Source organism: Carassius gibelio, chromosome B11 (assembly GCF_023724105.1).
Source record: "Carassius gibelio isolate Cgi1373 ecotype wild population from Czech Republic chromosome B11, carGib1.2-hapl.c, whole genome shotgun sequence".
Taxonomy (NCBI): Eukaryota; Metazoa; Chordata; class Actinopteri; order Cypriniformes; family Cyprinidae; genus Carassius; species Carassius gibelio.
Genome location: NC_068406.1, coordinates 13966589 through 13993450, shown reverse-complemented (window position 1 = coordinate 13993450; position 26862 = coordinate 13966589). Strand labels below are relative to the sequence as shown.

At 35.7% G+C, this 26862-nt stretch overlaps 3 protein-coding genes across 14 annotated transcripts in view; all 3 read right to left on the bottom strand.

The window, feature by feature from the left end:
• Positions 1–907: 907 nt before the first annotated feature.
• tmem169a (transmembrane protein 169a) lies at positions 908–3581 on the bottom strand. Of its 2 annotated transcripts, none has more exons than XM_052568590.1 (3): positions 3437–3581; positions 2958–3285; positions 908–2213 (listed from the first exon to the last, which is right to left on the bottom strand). In XM_052568590.1, exons 2-3 carry the CDS (start codon positions 3193–3195, stop codon positions 1579–1581), a joined length of 873 nt encoding a protein of 290 aa, XP_052424550.1. In that variant the 5' UTR covers positions 3196–3285; positions 3437–3581; the 3' UTR covers positions 908–1578. The 2 variants fall into 2 exon arrangements, with proteins under 2 accessions (XP_052424550.1, XP_052424551.1); XM_052568591.1 differs by having other exon boundaries at positions 908–2210.
• Positions 3582–4029: 448 nt separating this feature from the next.
• Positions 4030–7275, bottom strand: pecr (peroxisomal trans-2-enoyl-CoA reductase). Its single transcript, XM_052568538.1, has 8 exons — positions 7128–7275; positions 6350–6483; positions 5982–6147; positions 5749–5830; positions 5574–5670; positions 5145–5255; positions 4539–4650; positions 4030–4442 (listed from the first exon to the last, which is right to left on the bottom strand). Exons 1-8 carry the CDS (start codon positions 7237–7239, stop codon positions 4357–4359), a joined length of 900 nt encoding a protein of 299 aa, XP_052424498.1. The 5' UTR covers positions 7240–7275; the 3' UTR covers positions 4030–4356.
• Positions 7276–7536: 261 nt separating this feature from the next.
• map4k3a (mitogen-activated protein kinase kinase kinase kinase 3a) overlaps positions 7537–26862 on the bottom strand; it is a 94506-nt gene continuing 75180 nt past the window's right edge. For 3 of the 11 annotated variants that reach the window (XM_052568514.1, XM_052568518.1, XM_052568524.1), the window contains 19 exons: positions 20755–20813; positions 17309–17347; positions 16391–16453; positions 15297–15342; positions 14325–14619; positions 13730–13827; positions 13049–13090; positions 12762–12846; positions 12582–12661; positions 12344–12404; positions 12086–12203; positions 11938–11996; positions 11355–11458; positions 10484–10652; positions 10211–10279; positions 10012–10104; positions 9758–9828; positions 9301–9356; positions 7537–9181 (listed from right to left, as the gene is read on the bottom strand). In XM_052568514.1, the coding sequence (XP_052424474.1) occupies positions 9094–9181; positions 9301–9356; positions 9758–9828; positions 10012–10104; positions 10211–10279; positions 10484–10652; positions 11355–11458; positions 11938–11996; positions 12086–12203; positions 12344–12404; positions 12582–12661; positions 12762–12846; positions 13049–13090; positions 13730–13827; positions 14325–14619; positions 15297–15342; positions 16391–16453; positions 17309–17347; positions 20755–20813 (1695 nt within the window). In that variant the 3' untranslated portion in view covers positions 7537–9093. Of the gene's footprint in view, positions 9182–9300; positions 9357–9757; positions 9829–10011; positions 10105–10210; positions 10280–10483; positions 10653–11354; positions 11459–11937; positions 11997–12085; positions 12204–12343; positions 12405–12581; positions 12662–12761; positions 12847–13048; positions 13091–13729; positions 13828–14324; positions 14620–15296; positions 15343–16390; positions 16454–17308; positions 17348–20754; positions 20814–26290; positions 26354–26862 lie in introns of all 11 variants that reach the window. The other 8 variants (XM_052568515.1, XM_052568521.1, XM_052568517.1 and 5 more) reach the window with 6 other exon arrangements.

The following is a 26862-nucleotide window of genomic DNA, read 5'->3' as shown; positions in this document are numbered from 1 at the left end:
GAAAGATAATGTGCTGAATTCTCTGAGTAACTTGGCCCTATATTTCAGTTTTTGTAAAAAAAAATTACAGTTAACTGCCAAAATGTAAAGTGTTTCAGACAAGGCTAATTCATCCAATTTCTAGCAAAGTGTATAAATTAAAAACTGTGCAAAATAAAAGCAGCAGCTCACCCAAAAATGAACATTTTGTCATCACTTCTTCACCCTCATGTCATTCCAAAACTTTCTTACTTTGGTAGAATGCAAGTTTTTTGTTTTTCACATCAAAGTTGATACGAACCAAAATGGTGTAGTTACCAACATTCTTCAAAATGTTTGGAACAACAGAAGGGTGAGTAAATCATGGCGGAGTGAACTATCCCGTAAAGGGTTAGTTCACCCAAAAATCACCCTTATGTCGTTTTAAACACGTGAGACCTTCGTTCATCTTCTGAAAACACAAAATTAAGATATTTTCAATAAAATCTGAGAGCTCTCTGACCCTTAGACAGCAATGCAACTGCAATGTTCCCAAACCCAGAAACGTAAAAGGACATCGATAAAATAGTCTATGTGACATCAGTGGTTCAGTCATAATTTTACGAAGCTATGAGAATACTTTTTTCACGCAGAGACAGCAATAACGACATAATTTATTCAACACTTCTTCTCCCCGAGTTACCATCCTCCATCATTTTGGAGAGTACCCCAGAACGTAATCAGCGCTGTTTATGTTCAGCATGCATAAACTATGTAAACATAACCCTGGAAAAATCTCTTAACTTGTGTTCCGAAGATGAAAGTAGGTCTTATGGATTTGGAACGACATGAGGGTGAGTAGTTAAAGCTGCGGTAGGTAACTTTTGACGCTCTTGCGGTTAATGAACAGAACTGCTTGCGTCTTGCGGAAGAACATTGTAGCCGGAACTACTTCTCTCTGTTTATGTCTATGAAGAATCACAAAGGTACTGGGTTACTCCGCCGCGGTACCCTCGAAGCAATCTAAAATAGTCCGAATATAAACACTTATTATAGGTGCACCCTAGTGATTTAGGACAAGCTAAAAACATGGTTTGGAAAATGGATTCATGGTGTACTCGCTTATTATATACATTTTTCTACATTTTGAACACAAACAAAGTTACGGACCGCAGCTCTGATTGGTTGTTTCTTACTGGGAGTGGATGACTTTCTGCAAATGGCAATAGGACCACTGGGAGGAACCAGAGGAGCTTGATTTTTTCACAGATTATCTGTCTCATATTCTACTTTCAGGACATAATGACAGGTTTAACAAATATGTAAAAAATGTATTTTTACAAAAGTTACCTACTGCAGCTTTAATGACAGAGTTTAATTTTTTTGGGTGAACTAACCCTTTAGTATGAATGCTCAGGCCGGAAAACATGTTAAATGCTGTCAAAAATCATTTTGACTCATTTTTATCTTAAAACTTGTTGATTGAAAAGTCTGAAAACATATTCTATCTAAGTCAAAATGATCTTCTTCAGCAGCACGCAATAGATGCCACTGACAGAACGTAACTTGTATTAACCAAGAACATTCCTTAAATCAAAAAGTTATTCCATCTTTTCAAGTTCACAAAGTAGAAGTGTGCTCAACATCTTCCATCCTCTTCCCCTGGAGGGTCCCGGACAGAGTGTCAGAGTCCAGCAGCTCAACTATATTGTACGGTGCACAGTCCTCAAGCCCCAGCTTACCACACATCCAGCCACAGAAGCCCTTCTCCAGGTCCCTCACCGCCAACCACCATTCTCCAAAAACCCAGGACAGCTGGGTCACAGCGGCATACACCCCCATACAGACGCACAACGTCATGATCAGCACCGGATAGAACAGAATGAGCAAGGGACACACCGTGATCTTGTGCAGAAAGCTGCGTTCTTCATTGTAAACCAGGAAGACGTTGTACCAGGTGAGTGTTCCGTAGTAAAACGATGTGATGAAGGAGAGAAGGAAGATGAACGGGGAGCAGGAAAGGCTCCAGAGGAGAACATGAGGGCCCTGGCTGACCCCCAGCGCACAGGGTTTCTCCTTGGCTTCCGCGGCCCCGTCACACTCTGCATCTAGACGCTCTTTAGAGCGCGCCATGTCTCTCAGCTCTTTGTCTGTAAGCGTCATGTAGATGTCTACCATTTGGCCTTTCCGCTTTCCCCGTGTGATGGTGCCAGTCAAGGTCACAAAACGGCTGTCAGGAGGGATATCCTCTTCTTCTGTGAATGAAAGATGAATATTGAGAAGGATATTGCATGAACAACAAATTTTTTATATTTTATTTTTATTAATGTGATGACAAAGCAGAATTTGTATGATCGTTCAAAAATCATTCTTACATATTGATTTGGTGCTTAAGAAACATTTATCATCAATGTGTTGATAATAAAAACTTGTTGGGCTGCTTAATATTTATGTGGAAACCGTGTAACACTTTTTTCAGGGTTTAGAAAGTTTAAATGGACAGCAATCATTTAAAAAATATATATATATTTTTATAAATTTGAAGTGTTTTATACCCTTGCTGATAAAAGCATTACTTTCTTTCAATAAAATAAAATAAATAATTACTAGTGCATAAATAGTGCACTAAAATGTACTAATTTTTCTAATTTTCAAGAGACCTTTACTAGGACTAGAAATTTACAAATATATTATTCCCTGATATGGCAAGATTTTCTGGAAGAAAAATATATCAACCAGAAGACTGTAAAACAATATCTAGACAGCTGAAATGATCAAGTATAAAACATAAAAGATAATAGCATGTCATATTTAATATGAGGACAATTATTCATGGTCTCAATCTGCTGTGTTCTGGACAGAAAGCACACATGGTATGGAGCTGGTGACATCATCTGTTTTAACCCATTACAGTAAACAAACAAAAGATGAATTTCATTGTACTTGAACAAACATCACAATACAGTGAGTTAACCCCCAGATATCCAGATATTCTTCACCTTCGTCTAGTGGAGGACTAAAGGCTCCATCCACATCCGCCGAGGACCCCTCCCCAGCATCCTCCACCTCCAGGTCAGAGCGGTAGATGATCTCTTTCTTTTTCTTTTTCTTCTTCCTCCTGGTGGTGGTTCCCTCCTCCTCTGCTGACCTCTCAAGTGTGTTCACTGGGGTCTCCTCTGTCTCAATCCTTCCCTCCAGCTCCAAACCAGTGAGGTCTCCAGATGCCCCTTCTCTCATGACTATGAACCCTGAGAGACGCCTATATGATGTCTGTTTACAGCTGCACACACCTGCTTGGTGTCAATCACACTTTTAAGAGGTTTCCTTCTAGAAGGAAAGAAAAAATATCACATCCGACTGTTATATATGTTTTGCATTCCATCGCATTTTAAGACCTGGCAGTGTCTCAAGTCACACCCCACGCTTACTGTCTGCTGTTGATTTAAACAATACAGATGTGAGGATGCACGGTCCTTACCTCGATTAAACCCCCAAGCTAATGTAGCAGCAGAGGTCGCTTGCGTATTTAGTTTATCCTTTGCGAGTGTTCACCACGTGTAACGTTTTGGCGCTGGGTTTATTTTTTCGGACAGTACCACACCGAGGACAACGCATCCCCCTCCTCGCGCCGCTAATGCCACTGTGTGGCCAATCACCGGCTTGCGCGTAGCGCTCAGTGCGCATGCTCGCGTTATCCGGCGCTCTGCCTAGCAACCAGTGCTCTGCTGGGAGCCTCAATTTTTAAACGAAGATACCATTATTAAAGATACCAAAAGATACCAAATTAAAATATGCATAATGATATACTGATAATCTATACCATCATCACTATGACAAAAGTGAATAGATATATAGGTATATACTATGCCACCAAGAATAATATTCGTAAGACTCAATTTTACAACTGTAAAAAAGTGAAATGTTCCCTATTTGTCTAGCAGCTTGTGCCCTCCCATGTTAGGTCCCCCTATCAAAAATTAAAATTGTTTGGTCTTGTAGTCCAGCTTGCAGAAAAGGAGTCATTTCCTAGATATATTAATTTCCAAATATGTTAATACAACAGCATACAAGTTGTTTCAACAGAAGAAATTTTATTTTTTAAACAAAACATGTTTGTAACCTCATGGTGAGAGCCGATACATGTTTTTGTTTTTAGAAATCTTACAATTACAAATCTTATATTCACAATATCATACTATTAACGTATTTACACGGATTAAACACAGTTCTGAAAGAACAATTAGTGTTCAGCTGTGCAATGATAATGAAATTCAGTGAGTATCACTCAAAGGCCACAGTCAAGACGTGTTAAAATTCAACAACAAAAAAACATTTGTGGTCCACCCACACAGTGACGAAGAGCAGATGTTGGACAGTCTAGACTTGTTTTGTTGTGATTCACAGCTTGGATTTGGTCATGTCCATGATTTCTCTCAATGTGTCTGTATTTTCTCCCTCTGGGGCTGGAGGCCAGGCTGTGTGATCTGATTAGAGAGACGAAGTGAAACAGAGACATACTCAAACAATAAGAGTCAACATCCGTCCTAATTTCAAAACAATAATAGCATGAAAAAAGGTACCTGGTATTTCCCAAACAGAGTGGTAGAGGCTCTGTCCTGCATCGACTCTCAGGGTTGCTCCAGTGATGTAGCTGGCAGCAGGGGACAGCAGGAAACATACAGCAGGCGATATCTGGCACAATTCAAGTAAATATTTAAATTTCATGTTATTTGTGTTCCTGTGGCTCAAATGGTAGAGTATTGCGTTAGCAGTGTGGGTTCATTTCCCAGGGAACGCATGTTAGGTAAAAAAATATATACATAATTTTAGCCTGAATGCACTGTAAGTCACTTTGGATAAAAATGTCTGCTAAATTCATAAATTTAAACACTAATTTTGTATAATTCTGTTTCGTTTATACATTTTCATCAATATGGCACCAGATTTAAATCAATGTGATGAATGATCAGATCAAAAGTAATCTAAAAAGAATCAAAAAGTAGTCGGACCGTATTATCTCAAATGTAAATGTAATGTATTATGTTGCTAACTACAACTTTTGTCTTGTCATCTGGAACCAGACTACATCTTATAAGTAATATACCCAGCTTTACATATAGCTATAAATATGATATATAGCTATATATATTTTTAAAATGTGATCATTATAATAGATCATACGATACCTCCTCAGGAACACCGATTCTTTTAGCAGGACTGAATGGCACTGACATCTTAAACAGTGTTGGGCCATATTCTTTGTAGTTTTCCATTGCAGTTTTGGAGATGATAGTTCCCTGCAGTCAACAAACACAAAACAAACGCACTTGCACTGTTTATGTGGTATAAGACCAAGAGGAAGTTTACTCTGAATTTTACATTGTAGTTGAATTAGAATTACATTGCAGATAATAAACATGCATTTTTAGCAAAAACGTATTTGAGGTCATAATACTAAGGCTATTTTTTCCACATTTCATGTGCTTATATTTACATTTTCATTTTATCCAGGAACATACTGTAAGACAAACATGGATATCAACCCATGTTCCTGAGTAGGGAGCACTATCCAAATACAATACATGCTTTTAAAATGTTTCCAAACTGGCACTAACCGGAGCCACAGAGTTGATCCGGACCCCACTGTCGGCCCACTCAATGGCCAGGCTCTTGGTCAGGTTGTCCACTGCCGCTCTGGCCGCTCCTGTGTGCCTGTTAGAAACAAAGTTTTAACAAATGAAAACTGTAATAAACAATATTTTTATTATATTGTTATAATGTCCAACTCACGCCATTCCAGGAAAACCCTTCCACATGTCTGCTATGATGTTCACAATTGCGCCTCCATGATCTTTCATCCATGCATTGTATGCTATCAATTGAGAGGGAAAATTGACTGAGTAGCCTTTGAATTTGTTAAGCAGAATCGTCAAGTCTACAGTTTGCACATCAGGGTCAAAACAAACAGCAGATAAACTGCTAAACTGTATGTCTTGCATTTCACATAGCCATTTCTGCCAAACCTTCTTTGCAGCATAAGAACGTTCCGTTGAGGTTAGTGTCAATCACAGCTTTCCAGCCTTTTGCACTCATCGAGTTCACCGGGCTGGAAAACTGCCCACCTCCATTATTCACCAAAAAGTCAATCCTCCCATGAAGCTTCAGAGTGGAGGACATCAGGTTCTTCACCTGGTAAAAAAATAAAATAAAATCAGGAGCTAAATAATCCCACCACATTATAATCCATACCTACATTATACTATTATTGCCTATAAACATTAATTTTCCAGCTGGAGAAACCCTTCCAAAATGAACATGCTAAAAACAAAGACTATTTTACACATGCTTCTCTGGCATAAAGGTATAAAATATAGGTTTATGAGACTGTCACCTCTTCTTCATTTCGGATGTTGCACTGTATGGGGGTCACTTTAGCAGGACTGGATGAAGGGATTTTCTGCGTCAGCTCTTCAGCTGCTGACTCCAGACGCTCAAGCTTCCTGGACGATATGACCACACTGCAACCTACAACATTAGTGATATTTGAGACTCTAGGTTTTTGTAGAAAATCTATGGAAGCCCGTTTCTGCTACTGAATAAAAAACAAAACAAGGTAATTAGGGTTTATAGATCACAGTTCTGAGATCTAAACAGAAAAAAAATGCAAGTTTATATATCTAATTCTGCATTTTTTCCAAAGATTTTTCCAAAGATGTTTGTTCATACAAGATTAATCTGATTTATTTCATCACTATTTTATTCCTAAAACATAGTGCCTGTTTTGGGGCTGTTGATAGTGCATATATATATAATTTATGGAGTGATTAAAAACTATATAAAAAAAAAACTTTCATTTATTAATACAACGAAAGAAGAAAAACGGACCTGGAAATATATACAAATTAATGAATATTTAATGAATGTCTCATTTGCAAATTTAAACGTAATAGAAACGGAAATCGTAATCTAAAAACATCAAATATGTTGCATTTGTACTTATTAAATATGTTATTACTAATATGTGATTTGATGTAAAAATGTGAAAATTTATATTTTATTAATTAGTGACTGATTGCTTTGTGTTGCTCAATATCTGGACTAAAGTTCACTGCAGTCCCGATCTAAATTCGAAGTCAAATCCATCAGTAAAACTTCCAGTAAATGCATACCTAACTGTAAGAGCTCAGAAGTAATAGCTTTGCCTATTCCAGTCCCTCCTCCCGTCACGATCGCAACTTTGTAATTGAAAAGACCTGCTTTAAAAACACTGGACGCAGCCATGTCTGTGACGAAACGGACTGTGAAGCAAGAGTCCGTATTAATATTATAATAAAAGTCTTATTCCGGTTGTGTTGGTCTAGCTTCCTGTTCTATGCAAGATCATTTTACGTGCGCTCTGAGCTCGGAATTATGAATATTTCCGTTGCATTATTATAACCGCAAAATATTACTAATACCTATTTTCCTAAAACAAAAACACCTAAGCAATCTTTAATGTCATCTATAATAGAGAACATTACATATATACATAGTATGAAATCATGTACGTAATAAGTTTAAATATCAAGACGCAAGACATTTCAGTATGCAAAACCATGTGATTTTATTTTACAGTATGTACATAGACACAAAAACGAAAATTAATTCCGTAATCGTATTACCATGTCAATCACGGATAAAGAAGCTAGAGAAATTAGCGAGTATGTATTTATTTTCTTATAATAGAACTTTAGATAATTATGCCAGTCCATGTTGCTGAACGTTTACAGCAATTTACAAATTTCAACATCATCTAGATGGTGTGTACAGCACTCAAATTACAAACACACAACTGATGTAGACAGTGATGTCATCCACATAACAAACCTGTGATGCTATGACACGCTGATGGGGCAACTTTTTTGTCAGCACTGTTTACTTGGCACTTTCTCACTGAGAATGGGTAACACATTTCTATCTGGATACTTCAGATTTGAGTCCTGTGTTTCACCTGTTTGCCCGCTGACAGCAACAATGTTCAAAAAGTTGCCCAGTATATCATCAGCCTTTCAGTCTGATTGATTTAAAACCATGTAAGGGACATCCTGATGATTTATTGCTTATCAGGGTTATACATGTACACATTTACAAAAAGTGTGTATATATCTACTGTATACATGTTATTACAGGCATGGTTTTAAACATACACCCTACAGATAAAGTACACATCAACATTTTAATAACCTTGTGCAAATTGAGTGAGTGCATACCGCAGAGTTAAAAACAATTAATTCAAGGGCCACTGAATTAAAAGTTGCTCGATAAAAACACCATTTGGCTTTATATATAGAAAAAGGATTAGGTTATACAATAAAATCAAACAAATAAAAACAGCAATATTAAGAAGGCAAGTCTTCGAAAGATGGGCACTTCAGCTTTGTGGTTCCTAAACTATTGCATATAACAAAAGTGATCTGGCCCTAGAGGTCATTTAAAGTAGTACCCAGCATCTCTCAGTCCTTTACAACAGCCAATGCTGCCACAAACCTGTACAACATAAATCTGCTGATATCTACACAACCAATACAAAGAGTATGTCTTAATACTGTCTGTATGTACATGAATTAAATACGTGTCTTCAAGCACTTGTGTGGTTAGCGTCAAATGTGAGTAGTGGACAAAACAAAACCCAAAACCAAAAAAAACAAAAACAAAGCAAAACAAAACAAAACAAGACAAGACAAGACAAGACAAAACAAAACAAAGCCCAAAAAAAAACAACAAAAAAAAACAAACAAACAAAACAAGACAAGACAAGACAAAACAAAACAAAACAAAACAGTCTATCTTGGGGGAAAAAAGAGCATGTGTTTGTGTGTTTTTCAGGTAAAAGATAAATTAAAACTGCTAGAAGCCAAACAAAAAAAAAGGCCTCTAAAACAGGTAAGGGTGAAAGTGCATACTGTAGTAGTGTAGTATATCATGTGGTTACGGCCCGTCTTCTCTCTACTCTGAGATCTTTATAGTCATTCAAGTGTTCCTCTGTGCTTCCAGCAGTTCAGCAACAGCATATCTGTGGTTCTTCTGAGACGTGGCCATCTCATCGGGCTACATGAAATGAAAGGCTCTTGGAAAACATGTAGTGTTGTACTGCGGTCAGTAGCTGTTTTCGTGGCCTGCGAGGATGTAGAGATTGCTGTGTGCTGTGGGGTTGTCTGTTGGTCGGCTTTCCAAAACCACCACTCTATAAAGAATGACATAAATACAGATGACCTATGTTATATAATATGGATTGGCACACCAGTAATAAATTGTATTATATTAATTAAATAATGAATAATTAGAGTAATTGCTTCTTCTCACCTGTCTGAACCTAGCAGCCTGAATATCCTGGAGCTGTCAGAAATCTCCTGTGTAATCTGGAATATAAAACGTGTGTCATTTCATTTGTTTATATGATACCCTAGGTTTTTGTTTTTCGTACACTGCTCTCTGAAATATGTGACTCTGACTGATTATATTTAAAATATAAAAAATTTATATTTTACCATAATATTAATACAGTGATTTTAAATGTTCCCCGTTGCAGACTATAGTAAAAAATTATAAAAATCACATGATAAAAAGGAAGATTACTGTGTATATATCACACATTTAAGTATATAAATTTGATATATATATTTTGTAAATAGAAATACACACAATTATATGTATACAAATACACACACACAAACACATATTCAAACATACTGTGTATAAATACAGTCTTATAGACAGTCTTTCTGTATATTATCTCTCACATATACACAGCAAGACTCACCTCATTGGACTTGAAGCTGCGTCCTTGCATGCCATGCCTCCAGAAGGCCAACACACTGTCTTGAAGGCAAACTAAGATGGTCAGATAGATAGACAGAGCACGAGAGAGTTATTAAAACAGAGATTTAAATCCATTTTGCTTTTGCCCTTACAAAAGAGTTAAATATGACTGAAGGCTAACTGTTAAATTCAGCGATCTTAGAAAATGTAGAAATATGTACTTGAAGCCACCGTTAATGTAGCAAGGCCTCATACCTATTGATTCAATCTGGAAGTTAAAAGTCAGTTCTGCTGAGAGTTTTCGACTGGACTTCAACCGACCTTGCAAATTTACAATCTTAATGCACCCTTGAGAGGAAGAAGAAAAGCAATTAATATATATCTGTTATATAAATACCTATATATATATATATACATCTATTATTTATCTATTATTGCCATGTTTGGTACTTACGATCTAAGCAGACTAAAATGGTATCTCTCTCCAGTTGGGTCACATGGATCACGCAGCTCTGTGGGGTATCTGAAATAACAACAATAATTTCTAGAATTTTGCATATCTAAAAAAGAAAACAGGAAAAAAGCTAATTTAAATGAGAAAAAAAAAAGATATTTTGTATAAACGGATTATAAACAATTGCAAAAACTATGTATTACATTAATATTTGTTAAAACATTTAAAGCTATTACATTAAGAGACAGTGGTGTCATGTTTTAAAGTACTCACCAGAATCAAACCAGTTGGAGGTAGAGTTTGGGTTGAGGGTCTCGAAATGGACCACCTGGTTGAGCTCCGTCCCTTTGCTCACAGCTATGCAGATGAGAGGATACTGATGTTCTGGGACCACCAGCATCTCAAACACCTCCAGCGGACACGGCAGGGGGAAGTCTATGCTCTGCAGGGAATGAGTCGGTGCTTAATTTGGAACAGCGTGTGTTTGAAAATGCCAAGTAAAGCAATTTTAATAACAAGTCTTAAGTAGAAGATCAGCAATTTTAGAAGCTTAAAGGAGGAATGAATAACTAATGTGGCCTATGTGCTACATACTGTTTCCAGAACCTTCAGTTAAACACATCTCCTATGGATTTTAGTGTAACGCTAATCCACATAGCACTCAGTAACAAACCCTATCTCACTGCGCCCTCTGGGGGGTCACATTTGTCGGCTACATATTTCATTGAGGATGCCTTGTTTAAAAGTAATAATAACCATTATGAAAATATAGAACTGAAAATTCAGAACTGCTTTCCTAAACAGCAGACTCCGACAATAGAATAACATGACAGCGTTTCGTCTGCAGGCTCTTAAACTTGCAATTTATTGTATACAAATATATTATACACAGTGCCTTCTCCTATACTGCAGCAATTGAAATTTTTCTTCATGATATTTAGTTAATCAGAAAGTGATGCTCATTAGATGGAAATATTGCACAAATGTTTCATGCAATATTCCAATTTTGTGTATACGTTTTATTCGTAACTTTGGATAGAAACGTAGCTAATGACACATGCAGCCAATGAATAAAACATCCAGAGGGCACAGCATTCAAATTAAGACACAGCTATTGTTTTGAAGATGGGAACCAGTGACTTACCTTGACCAACATGAATTTCTGCATGGACTCCACCCACTCAAACAGGACAACACTGGACTGAAAGGCACCGCACAGATACTTGTGACCAGTATACGGATTCCTCACTGAGAATAAACAAGACAACAAAACCCAGTATAAAACCTTAAATAAAGCCTGTTTGATCATATCATCAAACTCATCTGAATTAAACTGTTGCTTCAAATGTTTGTGGAAACAATACTCTATGATATAAAAGCTATAAAAAAGGATACTTTCATTCAACAAGGACACATTAAATTGATGAAAAGAGACAGCAAAGACATTTTTTATGTTATGAACGATTTGTTTCCAAATGCTGTTTTCAGCACAGATAATACTGAATATTCTAGAGCTCTTTATCTAGAGATTTCTAAATTATGATCTCAGGAATAAATTCAATGTTAAAGTATATTTACATTTAAATTCACAATATTAATGTATTTTTGATCAAATAAATGCAGCCTTCTTTCAAATATATTAAAAGATTAACTTTATCTGCCAATGTAGATCAAGCTCCTGTATATTCAGAAATACAGAAAGGAAGGAAATGACGGGATCTGCTCACCAACACAGCACTTCTGACACCCTCTTGTTTCAGGGATCTTAGTGGATACTGAGAATTTCCTGAAATTCAAATAAAAATGTCAAATGGAGTATTTACAGTTTGTCTACTGGTCCCATCCTAAAGCTCACACAGAGATCTGCACATTTACCTGGGGATTATTTTGTCAGGTAATTTATGTGTGGGTATGGCAACAGGGAGTTTCTGCATTTGTCGAGCATGTTCAAATAGGCCCATCAGACTGTGAGAGTACAGATGACATGCTTTTCCTGCCAAAAAACATTTTCATTATTCAAAACAGGGACAGAGCGTCTTTGTCAGTTAATGCTTCAACATATATGATATGCTACGAAGGTTAACTATTTTAATATACAAGTAGTTCTACTCTATAAAGCATGACACATCATACCGGATATTGATAGCAGGCTGTTGCTCATGACATACAGCCAAGTACATCTCCTGGGGAAAAGCTGAGGATGACACAAAAATAGCTTTAGCACAAGACAAAAACACACCGCAATGTAAGGATGTACTTCACACAAACTGAGTTTTCCAGACACATTTGCATTTTTTTTCTACTACTACTGTTATATACTGTTAGGAAAACTACACATCTGTTTGAAAATATCTGAAAAGTAACATCACACCTGTTCCATGGACGTCTCGTGCAGCTCATTAAGGTTTAATGTGTAAATACCTTCCTCTGCTCCAAATATCAGATACTGGTCTGAAATGCATGAACGGGGAAGAACAAAACCTTCTGTATATAACAATGAACCATTATATGTTAAAATTTGAGACTGGGCAGGTTATCTTCACAAGCTCACCTCGTGTGCCTGGGTTGATCCATGAGGTAGCACAGTGTATTTTTAATGGGCAGCCATTGAAGACTTTTGAGAAACATGCTCCCATCTGCACATGGAAATACAACACATCGGATAAATCAGATGCAGCCAAATAAATCACTGCTCAAAATGTTTATACACGACAAAAAAGAAAACGCTATCAAAAAGACAACATACATAAATAAAAAAAATAAAATAAATACAAGCAATTAAGTCCCAGGACAGTGCCACAGATCTGTACGACTGAGTAAACTATGATGTCCACTTACATGAACCTTTGGGGTTGGTGGGAGACCATTGCTGATGGGTTTCTGTGGGGGAAACAAAACAAAACAAAGAATAAACATCAAATTAAAACAAAAGTTTCTCTAGATAAATTTCACTACTAGATAGATCGATAGAGAACAGATAGATTGATTATATGTAATAATATTAATATTATTTTTGATACATATAATTATATTGCATTATTACAAATAAAACAATTGTATGTATTGTTGTTTTTATTATTATATAATTTAATTAATAATATTATGTAAAATTTAAACAATTTATTTTATAAATATTTAAACACAATAAAACAATATCAATATATTATTAAATAACAATAAAATGTACATAATAAAAGTAAAAAATGATACAATATGATTGTATGTAATAATAAAAATATGCAATAGTAATATATATTTACATATGTATTTAAATATATATACACACGTTACACAATAATTATATTATTATTAAATAATAAACAAATTCATAATTTGTTAAAATATCTGATCATTAAATATTTTAATAACGTGCATTAGTGAACAGTGATTCAAGAGTATTAAAATATTAAATTTATATATTAAAAAAAAATTGCATTTAGCAAACATTGTAAATTCTTCCGCCAGGAACCATAAGTGTTACAAGACTCAATACTGGAATGCACTAAAATGGAGCATTACTGGGAAATCTTTCTTGTCCTTTGTTACAGGAACAGCAGGGGGCATTGTGGACTGTCTCTCTGTTGAGGGCGAGTGTTCAGACGGGCTCATTCCATTGCCTGTGGGTAAGAAAAGATACAACAAACAGTTTAGGTTTTTTTGTCTTAACACTATGTTTTCACATAGAGTAGGTATCTAGCAAGAGTGTCCATGGATCACATGTGTCAAGAAAATGTTCTTTTTATCTACATTCAGTTAAGAAGTTTAGCATTAGCAGCTCCTGTTGCAATCTGCAGCGACCATACTATGACACAACAAAAACTAAACAAGTGTAATGAATCAAAAAAGATGGTTGCAGCATTAACTGACAGGAGAACAATTATTTGACAAGGAAAAGAATACAAGGGTGGAGTGGGTGACTCATGATGTCTTCAAGTGGGTGTGTGACATTTTCACATGCCAGCACTATTGACGCCATTTCTCTTAGAAAGCGCAAGAGGAAAGAATGACATGTAGTCTTACTATGAGCTAACTAAAGAAACTAACAGTGGGACGGATTAGAGACAGGTTTGGTGACTGGGGTTGAACCAGGTTTAAAGGGGAGGGCCTCTCTTACTGTCTCCTTCCTCATCACGATCTTCCTCTTCATCAAACAAGACCTGCAGTCTCTCGTCGAACAGACTACATATCCCAGCTTCCCCCTTGGTTTCCCACGGGCCATGTTCTTCCCGATTGGTCTCATTACCTAAACTATTGAGCTGGTTTGCGGGCAGTCGAGGAGGTGGAGGTCGAGGGGGTATGTTGGTGGATGATCGAGCAGGGCTTTCGGGCTCCGGGCAGCGCTTTATAGTGTCCTGGTTACCATCATAATCACCGGAGGGGCTTTGATGCGGTCCGGGACTGGGCTTTGGCTGGAAATGGCAGAACAAAATTAGCAGCACACTACCCTGTCAGATCAAATACTGTGATTACTAAAAAAAGCAAAAAAAACTTTAGAAGCCATTCACTGATTTCCAATAAGCTTGTTTCAAGGCAAAAAAAGGACTTGGTTGCTCAAAATAAATCTGCTAAATCAAAGCAAACACCTAGGTTCGGTTGGCAAGATTGTATTTTTTTTCTTTTAGAAATCTCTTATGCTCATTAAGTCTGAATTTATTTGATTAAAAATGCAGTAAAAGGTAATATAATGAAATAATTACAATTTAAAATAACTGTTTTCTATTTAAACATTTTCAAATATAATGTATTCCTGGTATGGATATAATTTATCATTACTATAGTCTTTTAGTGTGACACAATCCTTTAGAAATGATTCAACTATGCTGATTTGATCCATAAGAAACGTTTATTATTATTGGTTAAAACATTGATGAATATAAAGGTTAAAAATCTTTTTTTTTATTAATTAACAGTAAAATTCTTTACTGCCACGTTTAATCAATTTAATTCATCTTTGCGGAATAAAAGTAATAAAAATGCCTTACTGACTTTGAAAACCTTTAAATGCTACTGTATCTTTTCAACACTAAAAAGGTTTATTATAAAACCTCATTTTTATAAATAATAAAAAAAAAAATTGTATTCTTACTTTGGGAGGAAGCGGTGGCGGTGGCCTCATAGTGGAGCTTTTCGTGCTGAAACAAATAAGAAATCCAATTAGATGATTCACAATGCTAATCATGTATGCTAATTATGCTACAACCAACAAACATAATTTAGGGCATTAACAGGATGTTAATGGACCTTTGTGGTTGGTTTCATCAGATACTGGACCAACAGGGGTACAATATAGGACAGGAAACAGACAACAAACAAACATGCAATCAAATGCGCCAGGAATAATTCACTCTATAATGAAAATGCTGTTTTTATTTACTCACCCCCATGCTATTTCAAACCTGTATGCTGTTATTGTTTTCCATGAAAAATAAAAAGGAGATATTTTTTTAAAAGGAATGGAATACAGAGCAAAAGTCATACTGACTACGTACAGTACATGGTGCTTCATTGTGTTGTTTTGATAGACGCTAATAACAGCATTCAGTTTGAAAAAGGGGAATGCATAAATAATGACAACATTTTTATTTTGAGTGATCTATTCCTTTAAATATAGACGAAAGCTTGCCAGCATCACTAAGAGAGGACACTACGAGTTTCATGGTAGTAGTTCACTTGCATTTGAACCTGGAAAAATAATGCTTAAGAGTTAGTTGGATGAACCTCAACATTCTAAAACGCCTTCTAGCCATGGCATTGCTAAATGAAGGGAAAAAGAGATGTGTCTAGTAAGAAAAGAAAACAGATGATAGAATGATTCCAATAGAACTAAAAAGGTCATGATACACTTGCAACATTTTCAGGGGACACTGAAAAACAGTATTTAATTTAAAAGAAATATTCATATGAGTCTCAAATATATAAGTATATATATATATATATATATATATATATATATATATATATATATATATATATATATATATATATGTGTGTGTGTGTGTGTGTGTGTGTGTGTGTGTGTGTTTGTTTGTATGTATATATATGCATATATGTATATGTAAATATAAATGTCTCACAGGAACTTGAATTCTTGCCAAAGAGTTGCCAGTGCATCATGATCTTTAAGTGTTTTAACCTCTAGATCAGCAAGAAGGGATTGGCTACAGAATCAGAGGAACTTACTGTTGCAATTCATCATCAAGATCATCACCATCATCATCATCCTCCAAATGAGCCTCATGCCCCCTAATGAGGATTGAGAAGGTTGTGACGCTCATTTATTGAAGATTATTAATTTGAAGCACTTTCCTCGATTTCCCATGGTTAAGATTGAAGGTTAACGGGTCATTCACATAGGACATTCTGAGTTTTAATTGTTAGTCTATGTAAATACACACTAAGTAGGCACTTTGTGTAACCCTTGTGATATATATCGCTGTTATTTCCGGCATCTCATGCTATGAGCATCTTATTTTTGAGACACCAAAGTTACATTTTCTTTTCTCAATATTCCATTTCACTATGTGAGTTGGTTTTGAACACAAGAGCATGTCCTTTATGAATGAGCCCATATACAGCACATTAAAAGAAATTGTTATTTCAAAGTGAACATTTAGGTAATGTAACACAAATACTACATGAATATATACTCCGGAAATTCAGGATGTTCAGTGATATTCCCTTTAAAGATGGCCAACAAACTGTGGCTAATTAATAACAGGATGATCCCAAAGACCAATCTAGACATGCATCTGGAGTAAATTTAATTTAGAGAGACTAACTGGTTAATGTCCCCCTGAGGAATGTAAAACTAATACTGTGGCAAAAATAACACAGATCTAAAACACAGCATTGCCAAGCAAATCAGGCTTTTGTTCTGCTCGGACAAGCACAAAAGGGCAAGGTTAGGTCACATCAAATATTGATCAGATGAAAAACCAGCTATGCAGGGAGAGAGAGTGAGAGAGGTAGATGTACGGGTAGAGATTGACAGAGCAGCAAAAAGATGGAAAGATAAAGAGAGAGGAAGCCAAAGGGGGGAAAAAAAGCTAATGAAAGAGCACAGGAGTGAAGGACACAAACAAAGCAACGGCATCATACCTCTGATGCAGCTCCTCTTCAACAGATTTCAAGAGGCTTCTATCACACAAAAAAAAAGAATTTATTAAATGGGAGATGGGTATATAAACAGGTGATTCTTTCACTGCAAAGCCCGTGTAAAAACACATGATGAACAGTTTTATAACACATCAAAGGATCCATAAGACCTCATTGATTTCAGGCTAAATAAACAAGCATTTACTGCTCATTTGTCTACAGTGACACTGGGAAACAGTCCAATGTTTAGTTGTAAAATTTTAAGAGAATGTCTGCTTCTAACTGTCTGGAATCTCAGTTCAAAGTTGTTTATCTACACTGCACTTTAATAATTGAACAGTAAGGTTTTCTGGACTAAAAGGGATTTAAAATAAATGAAAAATCAGAAGATAAAACTAGCTTCACAGTTCCTCAAAAAAATATAGCTGCAAAAGTGATGACAGGACCAAGCTCCAGGTGCCACTGCCACTCCTGTGTCTGGACAATTCACTTTAAAGACAGAAGAAAATTGTTTCCTTTTTTAACGTTACTTTAATAAATTGCTAAAGTAACACAGTTCATAATATACAAAAAACATTAACAACGTAGCATCTTCAATATCTTGGCATCACGTTGACACAGTTTGTGTGAATTGCATGAATCCCCTAGGAGGAGTACGCAATAACGGAGTCAGATTTTTTTAAAAATCTATATTCAAACCAACATAGCCCACTTCCTGTTGGTTGTAGTTAATGACTGTAAATTAGAAAGTTGTCTGCCCTAATGAGAACAATATGGACCGAGTTTGGTGGCTATAGGAAAAAGTAACCCCGCCCCCCACACTTTTATCAACTTTGTGTCTCAATTTAAGTGCCCCCAAAAACACCTGAAAAGAATATTATACAAGTTTGATGTGTGGAAGATATCAAGAATCCCTTGATCTGATATTATTTTGATGAAGTCTGAAGTAAATCAGGTAAAAATAAGAGGCTGATTTCAAAGCATTTTGAAAATTACACCTTCTGCTGCCAGTGGGCCTATAACTTGGTGGGCCTATAACTTTTGACTCATAATCTATGGCCTTTTTCCAAACGGCACACTTCACGTGCAATTGCGGACTTGCGGACCACCGTATGCGTGCACCCATTAAGTCAGCGAGATCATAGGGTGTCCTATTCATCATTTTAGCATTCAGAAGGATGCTTGCGAATGCCTCCTGTGCCCCGATGCACAATTCTGCCAAGCCTGCATTGAATTGTTTCCCTTTCTTCGCAATAACTTTGTTGCCTCTCCACAACTAAACCATTCTAGATATCAAAAGACATCTTCGCTGTCTTAAGATCATGTCAACCAAGTTTGGTTAAGTATATCAAATGTCAAAGCATGTGTTTTTCACAAAACCCAAAATAGCTGACTTCGTGTTGGGTAGAGCTAATGACATGCAATTTGTAAGTTGGTCAGCTCAATAAGATCTATATGTTTAATGAATTTTATATGTTTACATGCAATTATGTATGATATTTGGCCCTCTGCATTCCTGTGGGCACTGTAGAGACCCCTTGCCATGCCCTTGAACCAGTTTCTGGCCGGGCCTTATAGTCATGAACTCCAAGGTGTGTGCCAATTTTCAACAGTTTTTGAGCATTTTAAGAGCCCCAAAAGGCACAATAAGGAGAACAAGAATAATTCTTTCGAAAAACAATAGGACCCTTCGCCAATTATGCAGTTCTTAAAATCACTGAAAGACATGCTATTATAGCGATATTAGACGACAGCCACCCCAACATTAGAATTAAATTTCTGTGCACCATGTGCTAGAGAAAATACCATGATGGATTTCTAAATCGAAAAATTTGCCTTTTTTTGTGATTCTTAGCTAATTATCTTTTCACTAAATTTAAGTAAAAAAACTCCCACTAAAAATCTTAAAAACAGCAACAACAGCAAAGAAAATTATCTAGACATATCAGAAAATCATGGTGGCTACCATTTAAAAACTGCACCGTATCTCAGTACTCCCCTATTACCAAACAAATACAGTATTTCTACAGAATTAGATACCCAAAAACATTTACATAGTTTCTCCTCCACACCAATAGGTGGCAGTATAATGGATCAATAGAGTATCTGTTATTATAAAAAGATACTACAGACATTTACATTTATGCATTTAGCAGATGCTTTAATCCAAAGTGACTTACAGTGCATTCAGGTTACAGTATATGTATATATTACTGTATATACATACAGTATATGTATATACAGTATATATTTTTTACCAGTATGTGTGTTCCCTGGGAATCAAACCAATGACATTTTGTGCTCCTCACAACAATCCTCCTGCAGTAAAAATACACAACATAACAGCTATAATGTGTAAATTATAGCATAGAATAACATAATCCTATTGTTCCATCTTCCAGCAGACATATGGGCTATTATATTTAATTTCCAACCAACAAAAAAACTGCTTTATATTTATTTTCATAAAACAGAGTGCATTTTAGCCATATTTACAATAAAGCACAAACATGATCAGAAAAACTAAAATAAATAAAAAATTAACTAGAAATAAATAAATATTGTGACATGTTATCTGTCATTAAATAAATTTAATTAAATGGCCTTCTCAATTCATTGCATTCAATATCCAAAAGAACACACGCACCTGGACCATTCATCCTGACAATACTATTCCACTGTTCAGCTACAGAGACCACCGTTAACCAAACAGAGGCTGATTACTGTATCTGTGCATAAAACTGACTGAATGAGAGTGGATGACAGCTCATATCTGGTGAATTGTGACGCTGAGGGGGTGTCTCTCCAAAGTGCTCAGGACCCATCTGTTGACGAGAGCTGAGAGCAACACCTCTGAGCACACGCGCAGGCGCTTACACAAACACAGAGGGAATGGTTTCACTGCCATTCCATCTGGTGTACTCGACCTTCTGTTCACTATATGGCAAAAACAGTCAACAAGGCATGTATATTATAAAAGAAAGGCATTCATATAGATCCCACACAAGCTACCTGCAACATGGTGCCACATTAGTGAGACAGCAATGTCAGGTGTGAGATAAATGGATGTGCAGAGAAACACACACACATCATGAACAAACCCTCCATGTGCCTTTACCTCTGAATGAACTCTCTCATGAATACAGGGAAAGGAAATCACACACAGCTTGACATACAACTGAACTCAATGCATCATCAAGCTGACAACATGATGATGCAATGTTTCCTCAAACCCATGATTTTCAGACTCTATGGCTTTATGAAGGTACTGTAGAGCTTATGAAAAGAAATAAAGTAAATATATAGAAAATATATATTTTAAAATAATTAAAATGTTTTATACATGTACATTTAATTAAAAAATATTATAGTTTAATGTTCTATGAGGTGGATTGAATTTTTTGCTGTCTGACTTTTTATTTAATGTGCAACAATGTGCTGTAACTTACTTATTTCCTCCCAGGATGGAGCCTTTAGGGGATTCCTGCCCATAATCCATCTGTAAATCCTGGAACAAAGAGAAAGCAAGTCACATAGTGTATATCTTCATCTTAAGCTTTAAAATATGCGCAACACAAGTACATTTACACAGAGCTTTGCTACATTCATGCACACGTAAAAAGATGCATGAAAAGAGAACATGAATGGTAAGATCTGCATGACATGTCTAGCAATTATGAACTCTAGGTTCTTTGTTTGTGATTAGTGTTGTCTACTATTAATCCACACATGGAATTTTGAGGTCTATTAGTGAGTAAAAATATAATGGAAGAGATGATGAGATGAGCATTCATCTACAATGTATTAGCTCTATGTTATCAAGCAAGCACACAGCTCTTGCAACAATCATCTTTGGATTCTTTAATCACATCCAAAATAAAAGGTGTTGTTTATATAATATTTGTGTGTATACTGTGTAGATTTATTATGTACATATAGATACAAACACATGCATGTATATATCTACGAAAAAAACTTGTTTATATAATAAATATATTTATAAATATAAAATATAAGTATATAAATGTATATACATGCAAATATTTTCAAAATATATACTGTATTTTGTGTATTTATATATACATAATAAATATACGCAGTACACATACATTATGTAAACAACACCTTTTATTTTGGAAGCGATTAATCACGATTAAGTCAGTGGGGTCTAAAACAATACTGAATTTCATTGTATGCACAATTTTTTTTTTTTATGTATATAAAAAAATAAATGCACGCAAGTTTGAAATGACATGAGGGTGAGCAAATGAAGGAGGTTTTTATTTATCTTTGGGTGAACTGAAAATACTTGTAGTACAATTAAACAACAGTAATCACATTTCAGAGTGTAAAAAGAAAAATAAATAAATAAAAAAACCTTGCAATTTTATTCACACGGAACAGATTGGATATACCTAGGCAGACTGACAATACCGAAAAACTTAAGTTCTCACTTTTTTTTATGAAAAAAGTGAGTGAAATACAATTAAAATGTTCATTGCAGAAGACTGCTGGAAAGGAATTAATTCAAAGTTTTCACAATGTTCTACTCTTAGTTAGGGCATTGTGGGAGGACTGGGCCATGTGCTATCTCTCTCCTCCCACTCACCAATATGATCATTCAAGCAGGCAATGACTTGAAATAGCTTAGTGTTCATGAATTAATAGGATCATAAAACAGAGGCAGTATCTATAAAATACAGAGCCTCAGACACTGAAAATATGTAATGTGAGGAATATTTTAGGAACATGACGTTGCTTTCGACCTAATGTTTATCTGTGGCATGCTGATTATCACAACAATTTCAACAATACCTCAATGCATGGAGAAAACGTGTTTACAGTAAATAATCGAATCTTATAATGGAAGCTGGATGGGGAGCTAATGTCATTTCAACACGTCATGACCAGCTGAAACAGTAAATAAGGTTAATTTAACTTTGCAATCGCATGAGAATACCAGGAAAGGACGTTGCAGGGAAGTTATCCGTCTATGCATGAACAAACACCTATATCAGTAACAAATAACCACATGTTAGACGACAACAGAAATGTTCCACCTAAACCAAACATATCAATTAGTACTACAGTTATTAAAATTATTAGTACCACTTAAGTAGGGACCAATTCTCACTATTGACTAGCTGCTTATTAGCATGCCTATCGTTAACATATTGGCTGTTCGTTAGGACTTATAAAGCACATATTGTGCATTACCATATTCTACATCTTTAATTTTAACTAAACTAACAACTATCTAATTCACTATTATTTAGTAGCAAATTAGGAGTTTATTGAGGCAAAAGTCATAGTTAATGGTTTGTAAATAGTGAGAATTGAACCTTCAAAAAAAGTGTGACCATATTAGTGATTTAAAATAACTGTATAATGTATTATCTTAAAATGTACATTTATTAACTGTATATATATATATATATATATATATATATATATATATATATATATATATATATATATATATATATATATATATATATTATATTATTATTATTAAAATATATATTTTATTTCTATTACTTATTTCTGATTTTGTTTTTAGGTTTTGAATGTTCTAAGAATTTGGACTGATTTAAGAAAAAAATGTGAAACAGAACCATTATGACTAAGTGGACTTTATATCCAAAACGTACTGAAGAAGTCACAATATTTCAAAGATGAGTAAAAAATAAAAATCTGGACTATCCCTTTAAGGGAAATGGTGTGTCTTATTTTTTGAGGGAAGTTGGCTATGGACTGCTTCATCCATTACAGAAAATGTTCAGGCAGAGGATTTTGCTATAATAATCAGGTTCCAGATGATTAATCCTGAGGACATTCTCTCTCTCAAATGCTTTCTTAATTTTTCTCTCTTTTTCTGCTTCCACACCTCTATCATTAATTCCCCACCTCTTTCTCTCTCTCTGGAATACAGAACCTCATTGATTTTGCCCTGCAGATTAACAAACCAAATTTCCTTTGCACAGCAAACTGTCATATCCCTATTCGCTTGCTGCCTTTCTGCTGATGGGAGGCGTTTCAGTAAGAGCGATGGAGAGAGAAACGATGGAAGAGTAAAGGAGTAAAAGCTAACAGAACATCCCAGACTATCCGCTTCACTGCTTCTGTCACCGCCTTCTTTCATCCCCCTCCCTTTGGTTTCTTCATAGGCAGTCAAAGACACCGATTCCAAGCATGTGATTCGCTGTGCCACCTCAGTGCGTGGGCTTCAGACCAGATGGATGAGGTGTCACTCAAGAAAGCCACAAAAACGCAAAAAGATGAAAAAGGGGAAACGTTTCTTTTAACAGGCTTGATGATGTGAGGCTTTAAAAACTTGCCAAACTATGCAACAACATCCTCCCTGTCACTGCCTAATAGTAAAAACTAATAAAAAAACACAAATGAAATTTAGGCCCCGTCCACACGGAGATGGAGCTTACCCCAATCCGATCTTTTTTTTCCTCGTCTCAAGAAATATTTGCGTCCACACGAAACCGCAAAATGATGTAGTATACATGCCAGACCAGTATGTGGCGCTGTAATTCTGCCACAGAGATGCACTAAAAACAGAGAAGAAGATTTGGACTATGCTCATAAACCTTGCGCGTGGTACACAAACGAACATGGAACAATACATTTATTAATCAGTGTTAATGTTAGTTAATAAAAAGACAACCGTTCAGTGTTTGTTCATGTTTTTGATGCTGTTACGTGACGTAGAGGTGTCTGACTACGGGGGAGACGTGAGCTGATGACGTCATCGTTTCAGAAAATATATGGATTAGCCGTCCAGACGAAAACGCAAAGACGGCGTTTTCAAATTTATCCACTCTGGGACCCGGTTTAAAAAAATAGCGGAAACCTTGCGAAAACCTTGCGAAAATGCCGGATCCATGTGGACAAAACGCCTATCCGATAAAAAATGTGTGCGTATTCACAGAAACGCGTCTCCGTGTGGACGGGGCCTTAGTATCCACAATCTAAGTAGGATGCGTTACACAGTGTCCTGTGACATGAAAGAGATTCCAGCGACACACAATTTGGGTGTCCACACTAGATGTGACGCGACAGAATCAATCAAATATCACAGCCAATCAGAAGCGTATATAGGCGGGCTCTCTCTGAAAGCGCTCTGCACTCACAATGAAATGAATATGTTTATAATCTAATTCATAAAAATGAAACCTTTTTAACTATTTTGAACGTACATACTAACTGATACCACCTTTGTTATGAAACATGCTTGTTGGTTCACACTGAGTTCAGTTTTAACGTACATTTTTGGTTTAATTTATTTTCTAGATCTGAGGTACTATCCGTAGTTGCTTTCAGTATGGCTATGAGGTCACGCAAAATGATATTCAAACTCACATTAGACACGTATAACTTTGAATAAAGCACATTATCACCCGAGATTATCTACAGTCATATAGGTTGTATGGGTGTCGTTGTTCCAGCCGCAAGGTCATGGAAATAGAAACCATTTCTAAAATAGAAATTTTGCGTGTCACCGTCGCAACTAGTTAGGACAAAAGCTAATGTGGAAAAGAAACCATTTATCGCATGTAATGGACACGGTGTTAGAAGTTTTCAATTCGTACAAATTTAATGTCAAAAGTATGTCCTAAGTATTCACTCAGTTTTACGTCAAATTGTTTTCGTTCTAAAAAATTTAAATGCACAATACAAAAAAAAATCTGTTCTATTTTACCTTTATATAACATATCACCAAAACTGATTTGACGTGATTAAAAAAAAATAAAGATGTGTATAGAGAGAGATAGAGCGAGAGAGCATGAAAGAGAAAATCTAAATATGAAATATGCTTAATTCAAAACGTTACTGTTACAAAATTTGCAAAAAAAGAAATAATAATATATATAAAATATAATTTAACATTTTTTATAAGATGTCAAATTAAAATAAAACTGTCTATATATATATATATATATATATTTAATATTGTGAATATTGTTAATATAAACATTTATTCCACAATAAATATTCAAAATCCAATATAACTATTAATAAATGAAAAATCATTAATATCAGATGTTCAATATCAGATTTCTTAGACTTTGATGATAATAAAATGATGCATCGGACACTCTTTGGCACTCGTGACAGCTGTCTATGGAAGCCAACATACTATTATTTGCAGCTAAATAGATGCAAACAAAGACAAATAACAATTCAGTATGCAAATATAGGTAAGAAAGAAAGCCAATTGGAATTCAGTAACCAACTATTGTTTAGTACTGCAGTTGTTCACAATAAATTGGTTTTGGAAGGGAACATTGGGGTTGTTTCTCTGCTGGAGAATTAGCTGATGCCTCAAACAGTTGTTGCGCAAAGCGTTACTTGCTGAGGCAATGTTTTCCCCTCCACTCACAGACCTGCAGAGCACTTTGGTTTAACCATCCCTGTGGGACATGCACAGGCACTTCAGACTCTTTATTTTGCCTCTTTCTTTTCTTGTTTTTTCCCCATTCGCTCCCCTTCTCCGTCCCACTCAACATCCATTCCGTCTGTCTAACCCTAATCTCTCTCCATTCACTCTCGCTCACTTTAAGATGTGTCTGATTGTGACAAGCCCTAAAAATAAAGCCCCTCGGAGGCCTCGACTACATAAAATGCTTTGCTTTGCAATTTCAAAGTGCTTTTGATTACTGAAAAGTGCAGCGACATATCGACTTTGAGAAATATGTCTTGAAATGAAGCTAGAGGCTGAAATACCTAAACAAATGATCCAGCACAGAGATTTGGCGTGACAGACAGAGGCAATAACACTAATATTATATACAGGCAAGATGAAAAGACAGACTGCCATGATCTAAATAATTAATTGCGAAATTAATTGCGATGCAATGAACAAAAGAGATTAAAGTCACATATGGGAGGATGAGTACACTACACAAGCGTTGCTAAGCAGACAGGATGCTAAAAAAAAAGAAGATTAAAGAGTAAAATACACAAAAAAAATACCAGATTAGATCTTGCAGTGTAGTATATTTCTTCGGCACAGTCCAAAAAATCATCAGTGTCGGGCTGTTTAGTAGAAGGACCAAGAAACTTTGGTTAATTACACACACAAATGTGATGCCCACGTGGTTTTACAGAAACAAAAATCAATGAGTTATGGGCGGTTGAGGTGAAGAGGTGTTTCCAAAGGCCATGCCCACTTGAATTCAACAGGTGTTTAAACAGGCCTATGTGTTAAAGAGACAGTACATAATTGCCGAAAAGTGGTGTTGTGGTACCATGATCACAAGGGCTACCCAAATACTGTAGAGTTACAGAGATCATAATTCTGCTCTCCTCTATTGCCATGTTAAGTAAGCAATTGTTACTCTTTATGTTAATGATTAGTTAGTACTCTTTGGGTCACACACACACAGACACACACACACACACACACACACACACACATATATATATATTAGGGCTGGTAATTTAACATATTAATTAGATTAATTAATTATGGAGAAAAATAATGTGTTAAAATTATTAACGCATTTAACGCACTTGCCCCACCCCAGTCCTATGTGGATCATCTG